We start from the raw sequence: 26,527 nt of genomic DNA on the forward strand, positions 1-26,527 counted from the left end.
AAAAGAAATGTTTAAACAAATGTTTCCCTCTCTAGCCAAGTAGTATATTGTCTCTGGGAGATAACCATCTTCCTTTAATTTCATTAAATTTATAAAATCTGTCTCAATGTCTGTTGTTTTTTTTTCCCCTCTAAAATGCATTGAATGTCTGCTCTATAACTCAAGTCATTCTGTTTTCAGATTACTAAGATTACCTTCCCCATCTTTTTACATCCCCATGGTACAGGTCTGTTTCAAAAGTTGAAAACCAAGGTCACAGAACTAGTAGGTGGCAGTGTCATATATAATTCAATCTCAGCTTTTCTGAATCCTCATGTAGCGCATTTCCTGTTCCTGTCACCAGATTACAAAACAATACTAGAGAGGAAGATGGCAAACTATTACAATGTTCGCTACATACTTATATCATCTTAAATCACATCTGTTCATGTTTTTATGATGGTATTTAATAGGACTAAAGCTATGATATATTGAGCACAAATTTGATACACGTAAAAACAGCCAATATGCAAAAATACCCATTTGTTCAACAGATATTAAACGTCCATGCTGATAGGTAATGTGTCAGGCAGTTGATGAACAGTAGAGAAAACATGGTCCTTGTACTTTTCCAGTCCTATGGACTGCTGACCAACACTTAGAGGTTTAAATGGTTTCTTTTGTGAGAGGTGAAAGGCTGTTTGTTCTATGTTGAACCCATAATAGTGAAACTGCATTCTGATGACCTTAAAAACTCCAGTCTAGGATATAAGACCCTTATAAATGTCTTACTTCCAATTCATTCTCAAGGGTGAGGTATATCAGAGAGAAACCATACAAGGACTGTTGGCTCTGCTGCTAATGTGAACTCTATTCTTTCAAAGGAAAGAAGTACTGTGTCCTTTTATTCTAAATGAGACATCAAAAGTTAGTATGTTACTGACATGACAATGAAAATCTAAGCTGAATGCAGCCAGAAACTCCAAAGTAAACTGAATACAGAATGCCACATAAAACCCCAACTCTGTTGCACAGAAGCACTGTTTTTACAAGGACTTGATGTTTAGGTTATTTCATTTTCCACTGTCTTGGGAAGGACTTTGCTACTGCAAAAGCAATTAAATATGAATAGTGACTGAGAGAAAATAAAAGAACTTACACAAAGTTTTTAATTCAAAGATACATCAGTTTGTTCTCTAGTCCTTTAGAGAAGCCAACAAAAATACTTTGACAGGTTTATGTTTGACTTTGAAAGGCATCACCACCTTTGTGTACTGAAAGAAAAATTTATTTAAATATGGCTTGTTGGTCCCATACTTCATCTACCAGTGTAATCCCTGCTGTTTACAAATAGAAATGTCTATTTAGTTCTATTAATCTGAATAACAGATGCATATTGTAATTTTTAAAGCAGATAGTAAACTTTTCTGTAGGTCTTGTGAGATTTCACCTTGTCATGGGGCAAACACTATTTTACAAAGTGTAATAATGCTTCATTTTTTAAAGTTGAGGTGAAGAACCTGAGCAACTAAATAACAAAGCTGCAGAGGCAATGAAATGTAACCTCACGATCTGATTATGCTCTCTGCCTTTCCCTTAGGCCAGGGTAGCTTTCCACCTGCTACAGTGGAAAACAGGAACTGCTATAAAGCCTGAAAATAAAATGTTCTAAACCCAAATCCCAGAGTATTTTAGTAGGCTTAGCATCTTTAAAGCATTTTAAGAAAAGTACTAATTGCCCAACTACAACAGCTCCAAAGAAAAGCTCTGCTTTCTCTTAAGACTTGTTCCATTCTATTCACACCTTTTGCTATCTAGGGTGAAGAGATTTACACCAAACATCACTTTTATTAATACTATTTTTCTCTCAAAGCAAGTTCTTCATGCTGACATGTCCACTGTCAGGAAGCACTGGCAGCGCTACTAATCATCTTCAGTCTTTGCATCACCAAGGAGATCTTTCTCCATCTTGTTCTGAAGGATGAACAAAAGTTTGAGGTGTACGTTTCAGAAGATAAACTGCAGCATGAAGACCCCCTATGTTGACCCAGACGGTATGTACCTTCCGCCACAGGTGTCCCATTCCAGATAATGCCTGTGTACACACAAAAAGTAGAAAAGTAATTAGCTGATAACTGCTTCTCTACCAACCAGGGGTCTTAGTAAGAAACACTGGGAGAAAACAAATCTTATTGAAATATCCCCAAGTATACTTAAAAAGGTCCTAAAGTTGTCATGGGCTGGCTGAGTTTTCAAGCTAACGTACAGCACCTTGATAAAGCATTTCTTGTCCTGGGTCAGTAATACAGCTTGGCCTGTCCCTGGCCTACAGACACGGCTCATCTCCCGTAGGCAGGCTGGATAAAGGTTCCAGTTTCTCTTCTTGGAGCCCATCCTATAAAAGAAGGTCTAATGAGTCACTTACTTTTGCAAAAAATAAGTATCTAGGACTATATGAAATGAGAAGTTACTAAAAACTCATTTTCATTGCAATAAGAAAGTCCTGAGGTATGAAAAACAGTTGCCTTCTAGAGCCAGACCTTTGTCATTACATGTCAGTGAAATGGTTAGATTTAGTTAAGTTGTTAAGAATTCTGAATGGGATGAACTGGTTACGGAAAAGATCTGACAACTATAATAGTTATGTTAATAGTTATGTAAATTGTCCCCTTAATGAGTATAAGCAATCATTATGTAAATGAAACCAGTGATTAAAAAATATCCTGATAACCAAGTTTTCCTCAACCTTTCTCTGAAGTATTAATGTAATTCAACAACGGGCTACAAAGTGGATAAACCTGTGATGGTCAGGATCAAAGTGTAGTTAGTACATTCCTGAGTTCTCATAAGAAACAAAATGGGTGAATCTATCATATTGTTACATTCTTAAGTGAAAAACTGTTAAGTCTGCTAAAAGAAACGGAAGATTTCTGACAGAATAAGCTCAAGGAAAATACAACAGATTTAGAAGACAAGTGGGTACTAATATAACAAATGAAAGTAAAATTCATTTTTTTACAAGTCCCACCTTTTTCCAAATGGCATGTCTGTTACAATAATGTCCACAGAACCAGTTCTTAGTGGCAAGTTGCAGATATCCCACTGAATAGTATCTATGGGCAAGCCCCAGGACAGTTTGCTGTGGCGACAAAAGAAAAGGTGCTTCAACATATCCCGAAGAATGAAATTTTAGAAGACTTTTCTTCTGAAGAGACTGCTATAAAATACAAAAACTAAAATAATAATATCAGTGACAACATCAAGAACTTAGTAAAAATTTTTAAAGTAGCAGGTAGGCAGAAAGCATAGGTCATAAGCTAAAACTTTTATAATGACAGTCCGTAAAAAAGTAAATTAAAAAATTAGTTAAGATTCGTTTTCAAAAGCTGTCTATATCTGTTTCATCTACAATTTAAGAAGACAGATTAAGGGGAAAAGACCGTTAACACAAAGAACTGTAGTACACAACTTGAAAACAGTGTTGAGGCAGTTAATTACCTAACTGATGATGTAAAAACATTGTTGATGAAACATACACTGGAAAAAACCAGAACACTAAAGAGAAAAAAGCTGATGAGGTGACACACCTGAAGGATAAAGTTTGGTAAGTCTACACAGAAATAACAGGAGACCTAAAGAAACAGGTATGTAAAATTAGGAAATATAGAGGTACTGGTTTTAAGATTAAAAAACATGTATCATACTATAAGAAAACGAGAACAAAAAAGTTAACATCAAAAAAATAATGACAGAAGGCAGGATGAATATAATAATATAAATGATTTAAATCCTCCCCATTAAGGCAAACCTACTAGTTTAAGAAACAAAATTATAACAGGCAATAATAATGTACAGGCTAAAAATTAAAAGCAAATCAAGATTATGAGCAGAAATTAAATGTTGTAATATTGATATTTAATAAAGAATTTAAGAAAAAATAAAATGCAATAGAGGTAATCACTACATAATAGGAAAAATACAGATATTAAAAATATGTATTACACTCACAAGCACCAATAGCTACAATAAAACAAAACAAAAAAGGCAAAAAATATTAAAAGTCAATGTAAGATTGGGACTTCCCTGGTGGTCCGGTGGTAAAGAATCTGCCTTCCAATGCAGGGGATGTGTGGCTTTGATCCCTGGTCAGGGAACTAAGATCCCACATGCTGCGGGGCAACCAAGCCCACATTGCCACAACTACTGAGCTCCTGCGCCTCAACGAGAGAGCCCACGTGCCACAAACTCACAGCTAGAGAGAGAAAAATCTACACACCACAATTAGAGAGAGGCCCGCTCGCCACAATGAAATATCCCGCATGCCTCAATGAAGACCCCGTGTACTGCAACTAAGACCCGATGCAGCCAAATAAATTAAAAAAATAAATATTTTTTAAAAATCAAGGTAAGATAGAAATAGTACAGGTTGAACAGACAAAAAGTGAAGATGCAGAGGATATGAAAAATGATAAAATATTCAGAAACTAGAAAAATTATTTGCTTAAAAATATCAGGTTTCAAAGAAACCCTAGTCATGTACTATGCCTCAGGAAAAATCTCAAATATAAAACAAAATATACCATAAAAATTCATTAATCACAATAAAACATAATATAAAAATAAACTAAAAGCTTTTAACTACTTATGTATAAAAAATGATCTAAACCATTGGTCCTCAAAGTTGGGCCACAGACCAGCAGCATCAACATCACTGGGAAGCTTGCCAGGAAATGCAGACCCTCAGGTCCCATCCTAAACCTACTGAATCAGAATCTGTGTGTAGTTAACAGGTTACCCAGGTGATTCATCTGAACATTAAAGTTTGAAAAGCACTGTCCTAAACAATTAGAACAGAGAGAATCAAGTATATAACAAATCATTTAGAAAGTAACCAAAACAGATTTATCAAAATCTATAGGATATGGTCAACAGGAGTACTTAGCATAAAAGTCAGCTCTAGTAAAAACTTTTATTAAAAAGAAGACATTGGGCTTCCCTGGTGGCGCAGTGGTTGAGAGTCCGCCTGCTGATGCAGGGGACATGGGTTCATGCCCCGGTCTGGGAGGATCCCACATGCCACGGAGCGGCTGGGCCCGTGAGCCATGGCCGCTGAGCCTGCGCGTCTGGAGCCTGTGCTCCACAACGGGAAAGGTCACAACAGTGAGAGGCCCGCGTACCGCAAAAAAACAAAAAAAACAAACAAAAAAAAAGAAGACATTTACAGCATATAACTTAACATTTTAGATAACAAATGAAAAGACCTCAATAGGAAATAGGAATAAAAAACAAAAAGCATCAAGCATAAAACCACAGAACAAATAGTATATGAAAGAACAAAACAAAGCACTGGCAATCTAATCAAAAGGGAAAAAAAAACTAGCAAAGAAAAGAGGATAAGCAATATACAGACAAAATAATATTAAGGCATACCATGTATAAATAATATGAAAATTTGCATAAAATGAACAAATATTCTTAAAAACAACTGATTTCTACTTACAAATATAAACCTCACATTAAGGGTCATGGAGGCAGCTGTGAGGTCAATCATGGGATATAATGACTTCCTGTGCTCCTGGATATGAAGCACCTGTAAGACCTAACAAATCTGCTTACCGCTACATATTTCTGCCACCTTGTAAGAAAATGAAGGACTCCAAGCAGAGGAGACCAGAGAAACAATTTTGTGATGAGGCGTCTCGTAGGAAACTGCAGACCAAGTGCTATTTCAACCAATTCTTCCCAAAGACAGCTGAGACTTTGAAAGAATGGTGAAAGGCTGGCACAGATGGTGTGTCGTCAAATCCAATTTGTAGCAATGGGCTAGGGCTTAAGGTACTATAGCAACATACATCTCAGGATGGGAAATTTCCCAGAGGCTAACAGACTTTCAATGCACATATATCAAAGGGATATGGCTGAAGGACCTTGGAATATTTTGCTTGGAGAAGAGAGGATGTGGAGAGCTGGGATAAGGAGAGGAGGGTTGGTAGCCCTTCAAATATCTGATGTTAATCATCACTGTGACACAGAGATAAGATTTTTCTTTATGGACTCAAGTGGAAGAAAAAACCCAGATCTGTACAAGGTACAGGGAGAGATTCATGTTCCCTAAAAGATATGACTAGCACTCAAAGCTGTGCTAAGCTGGAATCAACAGCCTTCAGAGTCATAAGAGGTGTTTATACAGGCTGGAAGACCACTGGTCAGGATCTCCTACAGGACATTTAGGGACTGTAGGGACAGCTTTCAGGTCTTTTCCAACTCTGAGATTTAAGTGCCAAATAACAGAGGAAAGGCTAAATAAACTGTAATATTTCTGTACAATGGAATATTATGCAGTCATTAAAAAACAGATTGAATAAAAACATAAGCGTTTGAAAATTTTTTAATGTTTTCAACTGTTTAATTGCATTAGAAAATATTAATATTTTAATATGTACTTGTTTTACAAGAACCTAGAAATTTTGAATTGAGAAAATGATTACAAAGCGTGTCTATGTGTCAGTCTGAGTTATGAATGAATTAGGTCCTGGGGCCCATGTGGTCTTGTAAGACTACAATCATCAAAAATGGTCCTGAAACATACTAATAAGAGGACATGAAAGCTAATATGTGTGGGATATGCAAATATTTGAACATTAGATTATTTTCCCCCTGGTATTTCTCTAATACTTATAGCATGTAGCAGAGGACTGAGTTCCTTGTTGGTGTTCAATTAAGTTTCAGATATGAGAGTGCACCGCTGCCACTTCGGTCCTCTTCCCCGACAGCTAGGAGGACAGCTAGGGCCCCTTCTCTCACCCCCTTCACGGGGTGCCTTCTCCAAACTACATCACTTATTCAATACTAAAACATTTCCAGAGAAAAGACCACTAGTCAGTTAGGAGGAGTCTTGTGCCTCTGTTAAACCCCCAGCTGGATGCCTGCATGCACTAATGGAAAACTTATGAAATTAAAATGAATCTATGCAGTTCTTCCACTACATGGGAAAAAAGATATCTAAATAAGGAAAGAAAAAGGAAGACAGAAATAAAAATAGTTGCATTAGGGTGGGGGAAATTATAGTTAAATTGAAAATATTTTAAAAATACAAATTAGTTTCAATCAACTTTTAAAATTTAAATGGAGTTTCAATATATTCATTTGGCTATAATACTGTCACAATGCACTGGTTGTATTAGTTCATAAAGCCAATAAGAAAAGTGATTATTGGACTTCCCTGGTGGTGCAGTGGTTAAGAATCTGCCTGCCAATGCAGGGGACACAAATTTGATCCTGGTCCAGGAAGATCCCACATGCTGCGGAGCAACTAAACCTGTGCACCACAACTACTGAGCCTGTGCTCTAGAGCCTGCAAGCCACAACTACTGAGCCTGTGTGCCACAGCTACTGAAGCCCAGGAGCCTAGAGCCCGTGCTCTGCAACAAGAGAAGCCACTGCAATGAGAAGCCCGTGCACCGCAATGAAGAATAGCCCCTGTCTGCCGCAACTAGAGAAAGCCTGTGTGCAGCAACGAAGACCCCACGCAGCCAAAAAGAAATAATTAATTTTAAAAAAAGAAAGAAAGAAAACTGATTATCTAAGTCTAAGAGATGCTACAAAATCTTTTAAATTAAAATTTTACCCTTCTTTCACTTGGCTCTTGGTCAATAAAGATGAGATGTTATTTGCTGCTCTATTCACAGCCAATGGATTATTATCACCAGCAATGTGATAACAGTTAGACCATTCTGTAGCCCCCTAAAAGACAAGAGTATATATGAAAATAGAAGTAGCCAACTGCAAAAAAAAAAAAACAAAACCAAAATATGATTAAAGGTAAAATCATTTCAATCACTTGTCAATAAACAAGACAATCCAATCCAATCCAATAATCCAATGCTTTTCTAAAGTGGCAAAATACTGCATGCTGTCAACTTTGCTATTCCCCTTGCTTGAAATGCCCTCCTGTTCTGTTTGCTGAACTCTTATCTCTCAAGGCCCAGCTCAAATGTCATGCCCTCTGTGACATCAAGCACAACTCTCCAAGCTGTCTCTCATTTGCCCCTCCAAAAGCACTCTGTACATGTATCTGCCACTGCACTTGCTCTCTTTTTAATTATTTCTATACCTGTCTGCGGCTCAAAACGTCTAGGAACTCCTTAAGGATAGGTCTGGTGTTTCACTCAGTCCCTCACCCAGCAGTGTCTGCCACACAGTAGGTATTACAGACTTTAAATACAAACATAGTTTAACCAAATCAAACTGACTAACCTATATCCTTTTGTGATTATGGAATTTTTATATAATCCGATAACCTGGAATATTTGAGAATTTAAATAAAGTGTAATGTCTATTATATAGGCTTTTGAATGATAACCACCATATTCTTGAAAGGATTTTGTCACTTTTTTTTTTAAAATAAATTTCTTTATTTATATTTGGCTGTGTTGGGTCTTCGTTGCTGCACACGGGCTTTCTCTAGTTGCTGCGAGTGCAGGCTCCTCATTGCGGTGGCTTCTCTTGTTGTGGAGCATGGGCTCTAGGTGTGCGGGCTTCAGTAGATGTGGCGCTCAGGCTCAGTAGTTGTGGCTTGCGGGCTCTAGAGTGCAGGCTCAGTAGCTGTGGTGCACGGGTTTAGTTGCTCCATGGCATGTGGGATCTTCCTGGACCAGGGCTCAAACGCATGTCCCCTGCATTGGCAGGCGGATTCTTAACCACTGCGCCACCAGGGAAACCCAGGATTTTGTAATTTTAAATCAAAAACATGTCAACAGAACAGAAATACCGAGCTTTCCATATTATTTGTGCAATGGGCTGACATACTACCCTAGGCCTGAACAATGTTCTATGCAGATTAACAGAAGGTTTCTGACATGAAAGCAGAGACAGTTCTGCCCTTGGTTTAGGGATGAGTAACAAACACCTCTTCCATGGTAAACAGTAATACCCCCATATCTATGGACACAGGGCTTCTTAGCTTTTTCTTTTGCCCAGACCCTTGAGGGTAATGGAGAAGGGTGATGTAGGGAGGATGATGTAGAGTTTGATGAAAACCTCTCTGGTGATTCTGATTGCCGAGTATTCATTTTTTCTTCTAAACCTATTTAGATTTTTGGGTTTTATAGTACTTCCAAGTTTTAAAGGCAGTATTATAAATCAAATACTTTATACTTTGGTGAACAAACTGTTTATATACCCTTTCAATTCCTTTCATAATTTCATTCATTTTGATCATATACCAACTTAGGTTTTTCCATATCGACATTCTCATGCCTACCCCTACATGGAAATGCCTCAAACATTTTCTTTTTATCTTTTTTTTTTTTTGGTGGGGCTGGGAGCTCCTCTGGTCTCTCTCTAGCTCTGTTGTATATTTCTTGACATGTAGTAACCTTCACTGCTACTCCAGACCATAGACACATCATGGTTTAATGCTAGAGAAGCACACTCTGCTTTGTTCCCAGAATTCTTTGTGACAACAACTGAGTTTTCTCTGTGTGGCTCTTTAGCCAGAGTAAATTTCTCTAGCTGACACTAGCAGAAAACAGCAGTCATCTAGACTACTATGATTTCCTTCTGGGATTCTAACTCCCAGATAGCCGATGTCATTTTCTAATTGCAGTCTGGATTATTTTTCCCTTTGTGGGTTGTTTTGGACTTGCTCATCTGTCCAGTTTCTGCTCAGTCACAGAATCTGTAGTATCTCCCAGTTTGTTCCCATTGGCTTTACATATACTATACATAAAGCAATTTTTTACAAATTTAAATTTGTAATTTTTTACAAATTTAAATTTAATTTAATTTAAATTTAATTTTTTTTTTTTTTTTGCGGTACGCGGGCCTCTCACTGCCATGACCTCTCCCGTAACAGAGCACAGGTTCCGGACGCGCAGGCCCCGCGGCCATGGCTCACGGGCCCAGCCGCTCCGCGGCATGTGGGATCCTCCCGGACCGGGGCACGAACCCGTGTCCCCTGCATCGGCAGGCGGACTCTCAACCACTGCGCCACCAGGGAAGCCCTAAATTTAAATTTAATTTAAATTTTTTACAAATTTAAGCAATTTTACTGGCGCCCTCTTCCAAATTATTTATTATAAAAGTTTAGGTAATATTGATTCAATAATACAGATTCAAGGAGACTCTCCTGTTAAATGTTCTGCAATTAGAAAATGCCTTTCTATTTCTTGCTTTGCTTTAGGCAGTTTTTGAGTCCTCTCAATGTCATGGTATTTTCTGAAAACTTTGTAACCTTGTTAAACTTCCTAACAAACCTAACTAATGGTCACAGGCTTCCCCATCTTACAAGAACCTAGGAGGATGAAGAAGCATAGTCTCACTTTATAGAGATGAAATGCCCTCCTCCAGTTCAAGCTTGTACCTTCAATTATCTTTTCTGTTCAAGTCTACCAGTTTGTCTGTTACAGAAATGGGACTCACCAGTTTGTAATTCTCAGCCTCCTCTGTAATCCAGTGACTAAACATGACTTAAAACCTAAATCTAGTCCTTGGCTATTTGTAATAAGTGGCTACATCCTTATCACAAAAGTTCCAGCTTTACTAGTGTAATTCACTCAAAACTCTTGGGTCCATGGATCTAACCTTGGTGATTTCATTATGTCTATTTACCCATGAGTTCTAGAACATTCTGGATGTATCACTTCCTTATCTAAAAGCTAAAGAAGGGCTCCCCTGGTGGCGCAGTAGTTAAGAATATGCCTGCCAATGCAGGGGACCCAAGTTTGAGCCCTGGCCTGGGAAGATCCTACATGCCACGGAGCACCTAAGGCTGTGCACCACAACTACTGAGTCTGTGCTCTAGAGCCCGCAAACCACAACTACTGAAGCCCATGTACCTAGAGCCCATGCTCCGCAACAAGGGAAGCCACCACGATAAGAAGCCCGCACACCGCAACAAAGAATAGCCCCCGCTGGCTGCAACTAGAGAAAGCCCATGCACCGCAACAAAGACCCAATGCAGACAAAAATAAAATTTAAAAAATAATAAATAAATAAATAAAAGCTAAAGAAAAGTTATTACCTCAATTGATATTGCCCCTGTTCCACACATCGGATCAACTATTATATCAGTAGGCTGAGGAGCACAGAGCCTAGAGAAGAAAACAGCCTATGTGAACAGACAAGACTTCCACAAAGACTATTCCTAAAGCTGTAAGATCAAAGGCCTGTTATGCTAGCATGAAGAAACAATTGATATTTATTTTTAAAATCAATTTGTAATTACATGTTGACTCTATATCCTAGCGCTTACAAAAACATTACATATAACTAAAAGTCCCCTTTGACTACCATCCAAAATCCCATTTCACTTCCAAATGGAAATAGCTTCTAGATCTGTTAATATATGTGTGTATATGCTTTTAGAAAACACATGTTATTTTGTATATAGACCTGTGTTGTTACATTTAAAACAACTCAAATGTGTGAAGTAGAATATATATCAATATAAGTTTACTGGAAATTATTCATTCAGTATTCCTTTCCTAATTAATTCAATTTGAAAGATAATAACATTGCTATAAAATAACTGCTTTACTTTGAGCACCTAGTATTTGCCAGGCATGGATTTAAGCTCTCTGCATGCATTATCTCTTTTAGTCCTTTTAACCATCTTGTGAGATAGGTTACTATTATTATTCTCATTTACAGATAAGCTGATGCAAACCTGTCCATGGACACAAAGCTAGTAGGTGACAGAGTCAGGATTAGAGGAATTACTGTTAGTGGCTTAAATGTTACCTCTTCTATGAAGCATCCCCTCCTCAGACAGGCGACAAGGTTTCTCTTTCCTCCTTTTGTCCTGCTATTCTTTCCACATTCTATTATGGTTCTCCCTTACAAAACTGAGATTCCTGGGGACTAACTCTGGATTCTTATTGTAATACCTGCCCAGCTCTACTTCTCCATTCCTGCCCCTCAACACACGGCAACAGAATCCTTGGCAACCCTCTTGGTAGTAAGCAACCCCGTACTCCTAGCCACTGCTGCTGCGTCTGGGTGAACACATGACTGAAACTATGTCAACCAGATTCTCTCTTCTAAGACGTGGGAACAAAGAGCTAGAAGACCTAGGCAGTGTGGGGCTGGCTGGTTATTTAAAATTGGAAATACATAAATTTAGATGACGGGCAGCCATTTGCACAGATGAGCAAAACAAGAACCTGTAGGCTCCCAGGGTAGATAAAAGTGACTGTCTAGGTTTCTGGTGGTTTTCTAAGACCTGGTTCCTACCCTTCTTAAGATATGGCTTTTAGTTTTTCTGTGGATTTCCCAAGACTTCTCAGTATCTTGCCAGTAATTCCCCCTCCCACACAATCATCACTTTTTTTTAATCTTAAACTAGCTTACTTAGGTTTCTAACAGTTGCACCCAAAATAACTCTCCATATCCCTGGCTCCAACCATAATGCCTGGCAGTAGATAATAAGTGTTTGTTAAATGAATGAAGACTAGGAGCTCTTCCTTAATCAAACGGGTGCAGTTTTCTATTGTTGTCATTGAATTGACAGGTTCCAATTGTATTGAACTAGGACTCCATGGATGAGCAGGGTAAAAGAGGAAGCAAATATTGGAGGAGTAGGAAATACAATTAACTACCAGGCTATGCCAGGCACCGTATGTAACAGGTATTTTTCATCTGTTTTTGCAATTTACTCCTCACTAATAATCCTTTAAGTCTAATATCAAACCCATTTTGCAGTCTGGCAAACAGAAACTTAGAGAAAACAACTCGTCCTAGTGGTGGAAAGAAACACCCAATCAAAGGGAAAAGGGCAAAGGAGAAAGAAAGTTATATCTTGCTCTTGGAAAAGTGGAAAATTTTCCATGTGAGTATAAAATTCTAAAATATAAGTAAAAGCTCTCTGTGTTCACTTATACATTATACACATTAAAAAAATCTCTGCTTTCATCTGCTTCACTGCATAGAAATGAAACAAAGCAAAATTTGTTCTATTTCCCAACACGCAGTATATCCTTTCTAAACAGAAACGTGATAACCACGTTCAAGAGGCAGATGAAAACTACTGTTCTCATTTTAAAATCAAGAAAATTGAGATAGTAATTAAGTGATATTTTCAGGATCTCAAGGAATCAACATTGGATACAAAGAAAGAGCTTTAGCTTTTTATCCTGTTCCTTAACTACTAGATTCTAACACAGTACCTCACAAAAAATTACATTTTGAAGGGAAAATTCAAACCAAGTTGTCACTTTCATCTACATGGCAAACCCATTCTCTTACCTGAGCATCCCATAGGCAAGAGTAGATCTAAGAGTTGTGGGTCCAAAATGTGTGATATTTCTTCGGTGGAGACTCTCTTCTGTCAATGCAATGCCCACAACAATTTCATTATCATGGATATTCAAAAGAACCTATAAAATAATAAAATAGTTTTAGGGTTATTCGAACTGTACTTATCACTAAGATTTTAAAATTTGAGGCTTTATTAATTTTTGTTACTTTATTACTGAGGTATACTTTGCATACAGTAAAATGCACAAATCTTAAGTGTGAAGCGCAGTAATTTTTACATATAAATGCTGTGTAACCATCATATAAACATATATATAGTTTTTCTTGCCCTCTGTCAATACCCACCACAAATTATCATTAATCTGACCACTACCGTGATAAACTCTTCTGTCTTTTTTTGAGCTTCATATAAATGAAATAATTTAAGAATACTGTATTTAAAATTTTTATAATCTATTTTATTCTCCTTTTAATTCACCGTATTCACAAGTTAGCTATAACCAGATTCCCCCCGAATTTTTATAAGAGAAACACATTTTGAAGGTTTCCAGGTTTTTAATATGCATTTTTAAAATTTTTAACTTTTTTGGAAAAAATTCCAAACATCCAGAAATGCTGGCACAACACTGGCACAACGAACTCTTAAGTATGCTCTTCATTTAGATTAACCAACTGTTAACGATGGGCCACATTTGCTTTAAAACCTATTTTTTTTTAGTATTTTTTAAAACTTGACTCAAGTAATGTCTGTGAAAGAATGTTTCTTTTTGGTCTTAGTTATAGTTTTTCTAACACACAGTTAAATATATACTATTCAAACAAAAATAAAAGTTGAAATAAAATATGTTCTGCAATCTTCCACCTAAAATTTCCTCATCATGATCTTAACAGCAGCAGCTAACACTTACCTAGCTATATGCAAACCACTGTTCTACACACTTTATATTTGTTACCTCATTTCATAGCCACACCCTCTGAGCTAGGTATTATTATCCTCCTTTTATAGATAAGGAAATCAAGGCACAAAGAGGTCGGTTTACTTGCCCAAAGTTATGCAGCTTGTAAACTGAGATTTAAATCCATGTAGTATGGCTCCAGAGTCTGTACTCTGAGCTCCCATGCTAACTTCTGGACATCACTGTTCTAGTTAGCCTATTCATTCTCATAACAGCTGTTACAAGAAAAAAAAGAATGGGGACTTGTTCTTCTGATTTGATATGCAAAAACAAAAGTTACAGAGAGAACAGGCAACTTGCCCCAGATTCAAGTGTCCCAAAAGCAACAGTAAATGACTCCTTGGTGAAAACGTCAGCTGCTAGGGGCCTTTTAAGCTGTCAGAGATGGAAAGACTTGTTAGTATGGCTCACATGTGAATCACCCTTATAGTAGAAGATTGAGACCAAGGAGGGTAAGCATGCTAAAAAGAGGTATCTGGATTTGGGAATCTAGCAGAATTTAAGAAAAAGGACAGCTGGCTCTAGCATGAGTATTAGCAATGATGTCCTGATTTTAGAAGGTCAAGGTTTGTTTTAAAAATGTATTCCACTTCAGAAGCAAAGTCTGAAACCAAGACACACAAAACAAAATAGTTGTTTTAATTCTTTTGAATTTTATAATCTGAAAGTCCACATAATGTTGTAAAAAGCACTAGATTAGAAATTGGAAAATTCAAGTCTTAATAGCTCCCATCTATTAAGCATGTAGTATAGACCAGGTATCACACCAGATACTTAAAATGTATAATCTCATTTAACCTTCAGGACACACAGGTATAAACTATTATTGGCTCCATTTGAAACAGAGGCTCAGAGAGAATAACTTGTCCAAAGTTACACAGTTAGGGAGTCAAAAGTTGGATCTAGCTCTGTCTCAATAGCCCATGCTCTTGTTAATGATACCCTACAGTTTTCTTCCTTTGTGACAACTTTGGTTCTGGTATCAGGGTGATGGTGGCCTCACAGAATGAGTTTGGGAGTGTTCCTCCCTCTGCTATATTTTGGAAGAGTTTGAGAAGGATAAGTGTTAGCTCTTCTCTAAACGTTTGATAGAATTCGCCTGTGAAGCCATCTGGTCCTGGGCTTTTGTTTGTTGGAAGATTTTTAATCACAGTTTCAATTTCAGTGCTTGTGATTGGTCTGTTCATATTTTCTATTTCTTCCTGGTTCAGTCTCGGAAGGTTGTGCATTTCTAAGAATTTGTCCATTTCTTCCACGTTGTCCATTTTATTGGCATATAGTTGCTTGTAGTAATCTCTCATGATGCTTTGTATCTCTTTAGTGTCAGTTGTTACTTCTCCTTTTTCATTTCTAATTCTATTGATTTGAGTCTTCTTTTTTTCTTGATGAGTCTGGCTAATGGTTTCTCGATTTTGTTCATCTTCTCAAAGAACCAGCTTTTAGTTTTACTGATCTTTGCTATAGTTTCCTTCATTTCTTTTTCATTTATTTCTGATCTGATCTTTATGATTTATTTCCTTCTGCTAACTTTGGGGGTTTTTTTGTACTTCTTTCTCTAATTGCTTTAGATGTAAGGTTAGGTTGTTTATTTGAGATGTTTCTTGTTTCTTAAGTAGGATTGTATTGCTATAAACTTCCCTCTTAGAACTGCTTTTGCTGCATCCCATAGGTTTTGAGTCGTTGTGTAGACATTTTTCCAAAGATATACAGATTGCCAACAAACACATGAAAGGATGCTCAACATCATTAATCATTAGAGAAATGCAAATCAAAAACTACAATGAGATATCATCTCACACCGGTCAGAATGGCCATCATCAAAAAATCTACAAACAATAAATGCTGGAGAGGGTGTGGAGAAAAGGGAACCCTCTTGCACTGTTGGTGGGAATGTAAACTGATACAGCCACTATGGAGAACAGTATGGAGGTTGCTTAAAAAACTACAAATAGAACTACCATACGACCCAGCAATCCCACTACTGGGCATATACCCTGAGAAAACCATAATTCAAAAAGAGTCATGTACCACAACGTTCCCTACAGCTCTATTTACAATAGCCAGGACATGGAAGCAACCTAAGTGTCCACCGACAGATGAATGGATAAAGAAGATGTGGCACATATATACAATGGAATATTACTCAGCCATAAAAAAGAAACAAAATTGAGTTATTTGTAGTGAGGTGGATGGACCTAGAGTCTATCATACAGAGTGAAGTAAGTCAGAAAGAGAAAAACAAATACTGTATGCTAACACATATATATAGAATCTAAGAAAAAAATGGTCATGAAGAACCTAGGGGCAAGACAGGAATAAAGACACAGACCTACTAGAGAATGGACTTGAAGATATGGGAAGGGGGAAGGGTAAGCTGGGACAAAGTGAGAGAGTGGCATGGACATATATATACTACCAAATGTAAAATAGATAGCTAGTGGGAAACCGCCACATAGCACAGGGAGATCAGCTCTGTGCTTTGTGACCACCTAGAGGGGTGGGGTAGGAAGGGTGGGAGGGAGGGAGACGCAAGAGGGAAGAGATATGGGGATATATGTATATGTATAACTGATTCATTTTGTTATAAAGCAGAAACTAACACACCATTGTTAAGCAATTATACTCCAACAAAGATGTTAAAAAAAAAAGATACCCTATTAGCTTTGTGGCCTCAGTTTAATTTGTCCATAAGATTGGGTTAGTCTTGAAAATTCTACACATTTATGAGAGGCTTCTTGAATCCTCACAGTAAGAGCCTGCACTTACCTCCACATCAAAGTTGGTCATGTCAGCCTTCCACTTAAAATAATCTTGAACAGCACCCCCAAAATCTCTTGCCGCCTCATTTGAGGAAAAGCAATGTTTCTCTCCTGCCCTGTTGCATGTGACTCTAAACTTCAGCACTTCAGGATCAGTTTCTTCTTTTGAGCTTTCCTCAGTCTCATCTTTGCAAGATGTCAAATCATCACCTACTAATGTTGATATCTCTTCTTTGATGGCTGCATTTTCATAATAGTCTAAGATCTGTGAATCTAAGACATTGTTAGTGAACTCTTTTTTGACATCTCTCTCATCTGTTTTGTCTCCTCGTCCACTTTCAATCTTCTCTTTACTTGAATTCTGATTTATCTTTTTGTGCTTTGTTTTTTTTTTCTTGAAACATGTGTTAATTTTCCATATTTTTAAAGGGTCTGACCATGGAAGCTTCCCAGCCAAGTCCTCAAAATCCTTTAGAACTTCTTCCTATAAAAGAGAGAATGAAATCCATTCATTTCATTCATTTCTCACCACTTTAATTGAACAAATAAACCCCTACTTTGCCTACAGACTATGTTAATTGTTATGTTGGGGGTGGCAGGAGTACAGGACAAAAGAGTAAATAGTATAATGTCTGCAATTGAGGAAATTAAAGTCTCACTGAAAATTAAGATTTACACAAATTAAGGCTACGACAGAATAATACAAGACAGAATGGTAGATCAGAGGCTGGGATTCAAGATTAAAATGTAAGCAAATAAGGAACTATTAACAGTGGTTACCTCCAGCGAGTGGAAATGAGGAGATGAAAGACAGGGGAGGGAGGGCAGCTTACCTCTCACTGACTTCCTTTTGAATTTTGTGCTGTGTATACAAATTAACTATTTTTGAAAAGAAAAAATCCAAAGCTTAAGCAGTTAAAAATGTATCTATCCAATTTCTAAATAGTATCTATAGTCATCTTTTAGAAAAGTAAACCTGATCATGCTTAAAGCCCCTCAACAGCCTCCCATTACACCCCCCAAAATTTAACTTCCTTAAAAAGCCCAAACAACCCGACTCTTGCCTGTGTCTCTTACATCACTTCAGGATCATTCTCTCCCTAGCTTCGTACCTCTGCTTGGAAGGTATTTGCTTCATATGGCCTCTCTGCATTGCTGGTTCTCTTCTCATTATTTAACAGCAATTTAAAAGGCACATCCTTTGAGAGACCTGCTCTACTTAAAGTAATCCTCTCAAGTCATTCTTTTCTCATTTTATTTTCTTTAGAGAACTTAACATTATCTAAAGTTATTAGGTTTAGGCTCCTCCCAGAAGGTAAGCACAGGGTGGAAAGACCTTGGCTGTCTTGACCATTGCTATAAACCACACATAAGAGCAGTGTCTGGTGTAAAAAAGGTGCTCAGTAAACAGCTAATGGATATGTGGTAAAATGTTAAAATGGGTGGTACAGAGCCGTGCTATCCAATTCAACAGCCACTAGTCACATACAGCTACTGAAATATTTTAAATGATTTAAAATTAAAAATTCAGTTTCTCAGTCATATTAGCTACACTTCACATGGCTATCATGCTGGACAGCATAAACATACAACATTTCCATCAGAAGTTCTGGTGCAGAGCACTGGCACAGACAGTATATGTTACTGAAGATCAAAGTAGAAAGAAATCAGTGCTGACTGATGGAGCTGAGACTTGAATTGGAAATGAGTGAAGGCTCTAATACTACTTGAAACCTGATGAAATAATGGTAATTTCAGGTTGGGCAAATTCAATTTTATTTACAAATAATTTCCATATAAAGGGCATCTATAGGACTTGTAGGTTTAACATGGTGGGATAACACTGGTACAGCCCCTTTCTTTCTTCAGAAACCACTCTAAAAGAAAAGAACAACAGAAATACCAACTCTATCCTAATAGAATCTACATGATACCTGTAACCTAGAAACAGAACATAAGAATTCTAACATAAGAATTCCCAGGTTCAGTGAAGGTAAAGCAGAGGTGCAGAAAGACAACAGAGGGAGAATGACTACAGATCTCAGACAAAGGGGAGAGCAGTCTGCAGAGCAGTAGGAAATAAACTCTTCTCTGGAACAGCAGGGAACAAGTACATGCACTGAGAGGGAGCGTCCCTGGATCTCGTTTGTACCCAGAAGCAGCAGAGGAGAGAAATGGAGGCTGAACAAGGAATCTCACAGACATGCTCTATTTGCTGGAAACAGAGTAGAGATGGGGAGAGATACTCTACATTGTGAATAACCCTAAAGCTGCTGAATGCTTCCAGCTAGGGAGAAGTAATGGTTAAAAGAACTCATTAAGTGGTATGGAAATTACACCTCAATAAAGCTATTTAAAAAAAAGGAAGAGAACTCATTCACCACAACCTTTTGTCAAAAGGAACTTCACAGTGAACCAGAGGGATTTCTTGCTAGCTTGGAACAGTTCCTGAACCTCCTATAAACAGTAGGCCCAAGAGGAACTACCTCATTCAAAGATGAGCAATTATCAAAAGTTATCAGCACCAGACTTATATGAACGGAAAAAAGAAGAAAAGGGACAGAAAAACAGTGGACTAAATCCAGTGACCAGAAAGACACTGCCACAGAGCAGCTGAAAACCGTGGTCAAATATGTTGACATGACATCAAAAAATGTAATAAGGAGATACTTTTGTAAAATAAGAGCTCAAAGCAGAGATATAAAAGCAGGAAAAAGATGAGGGGAGCCGCCAGAAGGAGATGAAACAGGATCTTGTAGAGTTCAAAGAAAAGTGGAATAAAAAAACAAACCACTGCAAAAATGAAGACCATATTGAAAGCACCACATATAAAAGCCACCGCTGAAAACACAGTAAGGAATGTGAAGAAAAGTAAAGCAAATACAATAAAAATGAGCAAAAATTTTAAAATGGATTAGAGAGAACATGATAAAACATCAAAGACAGTCAAAGAGATCCTGCTGTATGTATAACTGGTTTATCCCTGATGGAGGGATTTAAAATAAAGAAAACATACTAAAAAAATAATTCAAGAAAACTTTCAAGAAACATAAATGGAAGTGAATTTCTCTACAGACTGACATGTCTTAACTGGAATTAGCAACAAGGAGATGTACCCTGGTGAACTTCAAAATTGAAAAAAAAAAATCATCTGGGCATCAAGCAAAAATAACAAGAAAGCAACAAATAAGGAGGAAAAATAACAGGATGACTTCAGAATTCTCCATGGCAACATTTCATGCTAGAAGAGAACAAACATTGTCTATGATATTCTTAAGGAAGGAAAGCGTGACTCCAAATTTTAAACCCAAACTATTAATCAAATAGAAAGGTGAAAGACAAACATTTGTGAACTCATGCCAGTCAAGAGATAAAAACTGTAACAAAAGGACAGGTAGTATGTCTATAATCAATTTAACTATAGGACTAAAATGAAAACAAATACAGGGATTATGACTGCAAAACAGAATGTAAATGTTACAAAGTGGCCTGTCCTTAGAGGGGAAAGGGAACAGAAGATGGGAAGTAATTTAAGCACACTGATATCCTCTTCTCTCATACCCCAAGGTCAAAGGATAGAAATTAATGCTTAGCAGAGAAAGTGCAAAACACAGGCAGTTTGGTGCTTCCAGAATATAATCTCAGTGACTTTTCATGCAGCATTAAAGCTTTTCGGGTTTCATCCAATCTTTAAAAAAAAAAATAAATAAAGATGATTTTTAAAAAAGTATATTTAAAGGATTTAAAGGCATGTGGTTCAACACTAAGAAAAATTATAAAACTGGAAGGTGAAAGGGAAGGAAGAGAGATGTGGGAAATATGCCAATTTCATCACTGCTCTTAGTAGGGATTCAAAAATACTGTGTAAGCAGTAGATTAAGTTGTATTTATAAAGGTAATAGCTAGAGAGCAAATACAAGCCTTCCAAATATTTTAAAACACGTGCACGGGGAAAAAGCAAAGAAAACACGTAACGTAAATTTTTAAAAAGAAAGAAAAAGAAAGCAGAAGGCATGTAGCATAAATGTGACTGAACCAAGACCAAACATTTCTGTCGTGTCAATAAACATCAATGGGATAAACTTATTAAACAGAAAAATGACCCTCAGACTGAATATGTACAAGGGTGTATATAGGATGTTCATTGCACTACTGTAATAGCAAGACTGTGAAAAATCCTAATGTCCTAAAATGGGACCGATTAAATTGTGATACAGTCAAATCCAACAATGATATTGCCATCATCTCCAAGAAAAATGAGAAAAAGCACAGCACAGGACAGTATGTATGTCATACTTCCATTTGTGTAAATATGTAAATAAAATACACATATTCATAAAATATCTCTAGAAGGATATCTCAGAAATTGGTAATAGTTGTTGCCTCCAAGGAGGGAAACACTTGGTATGAAAACAGGGGAATACTTTTCACTGTATATCTTTTCAGTCTTTACAGTTTTGCTCTGAGAACATGTATAAACTAGCTTAAAAAAATTTTAATCACAGATGTTAGCCTTTTTTAAAATCAGTTAATAAAAAGGCTAATAAAATTCATGATATCATCTGAATATTTAAAAATAAGAGAACCCATTAGAATGCTTAAACTAACAGGCTTTTATAAGCCATGAGAAAGTATAATGCAACAAAGAAAAACTGATGGTCAACAGAATGAAAACTAGAAGCGAATGTTTAAAAACAAGGTTTTATTGGGGGCATGTTCCAAATTAAGTCCACGAAGTGGAGGGCTTAACAATTTCTCATGGTTATACACAAGAGAAGTTGCCCTTGCAGAGATCTGAAAATCTACCTCAGGGCTTCCCTGGTGGCGCAGCAGTTAAGAATCTACCTGCCAATGCAGGGGACACAGGTTCATGCCCTGGTCTGGGCAGATCCCACATGCCGTGGAGCAACTAAGCCCATGTGCCACAACTTCTGAGCCTGAGTGCCATAACTACTGAAGCCCATGCACCTAGAGCCCGTGCTCCGCAACAAGAAAAGCCACCGCAATGAGAAGCCCGCGCACCGCAACGAAGAGTAGCCCCCGCTCGCCGCAACTAGAGAAAGCCCGTGTGCAACAACAAAGACCCAATGCAGCCAAAAGTAAAATAAATAAATTAATTAAAAAAAAAAATAAAAGGTGAAATTATTTTTTAAAAAAAGAAAAAAAAATGAAAGAAAATCTGCCTTAATCCCTGCTGCTCTTCTTCTGGGACTTCCACCAGTAATATCTTTTGCAGTTACTTACAAGGCAACTCTGAATACCTGGCTCATATAGAACCATTCCATAATAACAAATTCACCTCCAAAAATACTCAAAATAATACAAATTCTAAGATGACAAAAACATAGTAATTGAAGAAAATATTAATAACACCCTAGTAGGTTAGAGGCAAGAATTTAAGATGGACACTTATAGTTTTAAAAAATATGTTAACATTTATTCATGTATAGAATTGACTATCACAATTTTGAAATACTTAAGAGCAAAAACTGTCAGTACCCTGCCTGCTATTCACTAGTTTTATAGATATGATATGGTTGGCAATGCCTATCAGAAGGCTGAAGGGTTATAAAACTAGTGTTAGAAGTTACATTTTTAGTTAATAAAATTATCATCTATTTTGAGTCTCAGTTCTTTTAGGTCTGTTTTTTTCTAGGTTGGGGGTTCATATCAGTTTAGTTTTTGAAATCAACCTGTTGTCAATAAATAAAAATTAGAGAATTAGGCAGCACATCACAACTTTAAAAAAGATTATTTCTAATATAGGCAATAAAACTGAAAGAAAAAAGTTTTCAAGCATTTGACTCTGGAAACCAGACCAAAAAGCAATCTGGAAAAATACCAAAGACTCACTGTGATCTATTTTCAGCGTTCAGCTTAGGCAGCGTCTCAATATTTAGGAATCAGATGCTAAATACAAGTTGGGGACAAAGCTGTTATCCTAACAACTGAAGGAGTATTTAGATATTACTTTGGCTTTATTTCAAAAAACAAGCTAGAGAAGAAAGCAGGGCAAAAGGAGCATGGTGAGAGAAAGTGTTATTTGTAGATGACACAAACTGTCACCTACTCTGGTTCACAGCCTAGAAGCAATTCTATTTTGAAACCATATACATCAGCAAAGCTCATCTAAGGTGTCCCTCTTTTGTAAGAAAGTCAAACAATTTGTTCTATTTCTTATAAGTTTTTCAATATTGATATTTATTTCTTTGTTGTTATTCTTTCATCTTTTTAGAAAATGGAATACAATTAACATATAATATTATTTTAGTCTCAGGTGTACACATAATGATTCAGTATTTGTTTACATTGCAAAATGATCACCACAATCTAGTTAACATCTGTCACCATACCGTTAAAATTTTTTTTCTTGTGACGAGAACTTTTAAGACCTACTATCTTAGCAATTTGCAAATGTGCAATACAGTATTAATTACAGTCACCATACTGTACATTATAGCCCCAGGACTTACTTATAACTGGAAATCTGTACCTGTTGACTCCCTTCATCCATTCCCCACCCCCTGCAATAATGATTTTTAAAAGCAACTTTTGCGATGGACTATCAATAAATCTCTGGATTTTACTGTAAAAGTCTCCCAGTATTCTATATTATAAAAGCAGCAGTAATGCTAAACGATACACAGAATGTGAAAAGTGGAAATAATCTCTTTGGGAAGACGGCTGAAAATCAGCTACTGCGTTTGGGATAGCTCACCTTTGTTTCTTTGAACTGGTAATCCTTAAACTCCTGAACAACCACAAATAAGTTATCAACTGATCTCAGACAGTGAACCTGGGGAGGGAAAAAAATGTTAGAAACAAATTTCTCCAAAAACTTTTGAAGCGCATAAACTATCAGCATTTAAATATAAAAATCAGGTACAAAGATTTTAAAGCAGCTAATACCTATAATTTGTATTTAAAATTTTTCCCAGCTTCTGTTCCTCTACAGAAAAGGAAAAAAGACAGATGGCAGGATAGAAGCTTGAAGTGTTATGTGGGCAACATGGGTTTTGGGGGGAAGGGAGAGAGGAAGACAGTGAAGTGGGGCTTTATACTGCCCTCATGGCTCTCTGGGGTACTGTATAGGTAGGGTTTGAGCTCCAGCTCTGTGATTATTAGCTAAGCAACCCTGTGCAAATTACTTACTCCTAAGCTCAATTTTAGGAATAAAATTAATTAATCCTTAATTAATGAGGATAATGGTAGGGCCTATCTTTACAAAGCTGCTGAGTTGTTATCTAAAACACTGGATGAAAAATACTTGCTTACCAATTCATCCCACAGATATGTAGTGGGTGTCTACTATATGCCAGATACTAAGAGCTTGGGAGATATTGACCAAAAAAAAGAAAAAAAACAAACAAACAGGCAACAATCCCTGCCCTCATGTTGCTTATGTAGTAATGAGATACAGCTTAGCTTTTACTTTAGTGGGATGGCAGTTTTGCTGACCTTCACTTCTCACCTTCAGTGATTCCTAATTACTTTTGAGCAAGAATAAATTTGACACAGATAAAAAGAAAAATCTCTCCCTTTATGCTTCACCACTGAAGTCTAAACTTCAGCTAGATGCTGAAGTAAATAAATTCTAAGAGGCGTAGCAGATACTAAGAATTTCTTCATAAGTCTCACAGGATCCTTTCTGGTGAATTCATCCTCAGGAAATACTAGGATCACTTCTAAAAAATAAAGCAAACCTAGTAGTCACACTTACAAATCAGTACCCAATGGAAAATGCAGTAATACTTTAAAATTACCTGATTTGGGGCAGAGCAAAGAAAAGAAAAGCAATAAGGATTCCAGAGAGGTCTGTAAACTAGAAAGTAACCATAAAATGATATATTTAGAAAACTATTTTAAACATTGCTTCATTCAAACCTGAGCCAGACTTTCCACTGAAATGTCAAAATATATCTTGCCCCGGTCTTTGCTGATTTTGCACGGTGACCCCAATTTCTCTCTCACTTCATCTGCAGCTGTTTGCTCAAAACCAGTAGGCACAGTGGCTCCAATAGTGACTTGGAGATGTTCAGACTCACTTCTGAGGCCACTTTCTGTCACTTGTATAGACCTCTGGTTCTCATGAAGGTTCACATCCAGGAGCTGGTTAGTGGCTTCTTGAACATCAGACATATTGGCAGTGCTTCCAAGGTCCTGAATATAGTCCCTTTAAAAGTAGTACAGAAAAGAAAAAGAAATAATGCCTAAACGTTATCACCTCTTATTTCAACTATAACTAAAAACATCTGCTTTGGAGGTCTGGCAGAACAATGCAACACAACGGAATCAGTATTCACCAAAGATAAAAGGACTGAATAACATGGGTACAAAGTGGAGGATATAAAATATTATTAAACAAGCAATACAGGTACTGTGGAAGAAAAGGAGACAGACAAGAGTATTTCCACAGCATGCAATGTTTGGTTTGGGATCACCTATCTTGATGATAGCCATCGCATAACTACAACAGTTAATCCCAAAACAGAAGTTGCTACAACACATTCAAAAATATTTCTACATCTAGTCCTTTTTCAGCTAGCAGTTAAGAACATGGGGCTTTGGAATTTCAGACCTGGGTCTGAATTCTTGCCCTCACCATTCAGAGGCTGAATGACCTAAAACAAGTTTATTCTCCATTGTCTCAACTTCCTTATCTGCCAAATGGGAACTGAATAATGCCTCTCTCTTAGAGTTGTAAGACTTCAGTGGGAATAGCATACTGCCAGGCCCATGATTAAAACTTGCTAATTAAGGATATCTATCTTCCTCCTTGAAATGGACAGTGATTCATGCATTAAAAAATGATCAACTGAGCACCTACTATCTAGTGACTACAAATATTTGAATGCCTAGGACAGGATAGGCTCTGGGATGCTTGGATGGGCATCAAGAGAGACCTGTGAACTATTTAAACCAGTAAGCCAAATTTCCTTTATCTGAGCTTTTGGTAGGGTGGGGGGCGGGGTGGAGTAGGAGGGACTAAAGAGCTGGGTGGGAGGTGGAGATCAATAGTTCTCGGCAGATTTTCAAAGTTTCGTGAGCCAAAACAAGTAGGCCCAGAGTACCTACACAGTTCTTGTTCTGTACCCGGGACAGGCGACAGTGTCTAACACAAATAAATGTCAGTTCCTGCCATTAAGGAGCTCACAATCACTGTGATAACGACCTCCATCTGCTAAATAAGGCAGCTGAAGCCCACGAAAGGACGTATCCTACCACGGTCAGAGAGCCAACCAATGGCGCAGGCTAGAATGAAACCCACGTCTCCCGACTCCCACCCCCAGGGCCCTAATCACAGGATCCTGGGGAGCAGGTGAAGCCCAGGGAAAGGTAGCGAGAAGGGCTCCACCGTGGATCGGGCTGAAGTGTACCCAGTCTCCGGCCCGGGTCGCAAGACGAAGGTCGCCCTTCCCTGCCGAGGGTCAGCAGCGCCCCAACGGGCCACTCCCACCCGCCGCCCGGTTACCGGTCGCCAATGAACACCCTTCCGGCTCCCGGTGCCGCCGAGGCCAGCGCGCCCAGGTCACCGCGCCGGAAGTCGCCTCGGTGCCCCGGAAACGGAAGTGTGGT

General features: G+C 37.6%; 1 protein-coding gene across 6 annotated transcripts; it reads right to left on the bottom strand.

Moving 5' to 3' along the window:
- Positions 1-1,125: 1,125 nt before the first annotated feature.
- Positions 1,126-26,508, bottom strand: THUMPD3 (THUMP domain 3 tRNA guanosine methyltransferase). 6 transcript variants are annotated; one of them, XM_027093913.1, is made up of 11 exons: positions 26,329-26,432; positions 24,836-25,124; positions 23,670-23,747; positions 16,959-17,435; positions 13,225-13,355; positions 11,003-11,072; positions 7,607-7,722; positions 3,008-3,118; positions 2,251-2,374; positions 2,042-2,074; positions 1,126-1,953 (listed from the first exon to the last, which is right to left on the bottom strand). In XM_027093913.1, exons 2-11 carry the CDS (start codon positions 25,088-25,090, stop codon positions 1,903-1,905), a joined length of 1,446 nt encoding a protein of 481 aa, XP_026949714.1. In that variant the 5' UTR covers positions 25,091-25,124; positions 26,329-26,432; the 3' UTR covers positions 1,126-1,902. The 6 variants fall into 6 exon arrangements, 5 of the variants coding, with proteins under 5 accessions (XP_026949714.1, XP_026949711.1, XP_026949710.1 ...); XR_003430165.1 differs by lacking the exon at positions 7,607-7,722; XM_027093910.1 differs by having other exon boundaries at positions 1,126-2,074; positions 26,424-26,508.
- Between the last annotated feature and the right edge of the window lie 19 nt (positions 26,509-26,527).

This window comes from Aethalodelphis obliquidens, unplaced genomic scaffold, assembly GCF_003676395.1.
Source record: "Aethalodelphis obliquidens isolate GAN/ISIS:26980383/991018 unplaced genomic scaffold, ASM367639v1 scaffold86, whole genome shotgun sequence".
NCBI lineage: Eukaryota > Metazoa > Chordata > Mammalia > Artiodactyla > Delphinidae > Aethalodelphis > Aethalodelphis obliquidens.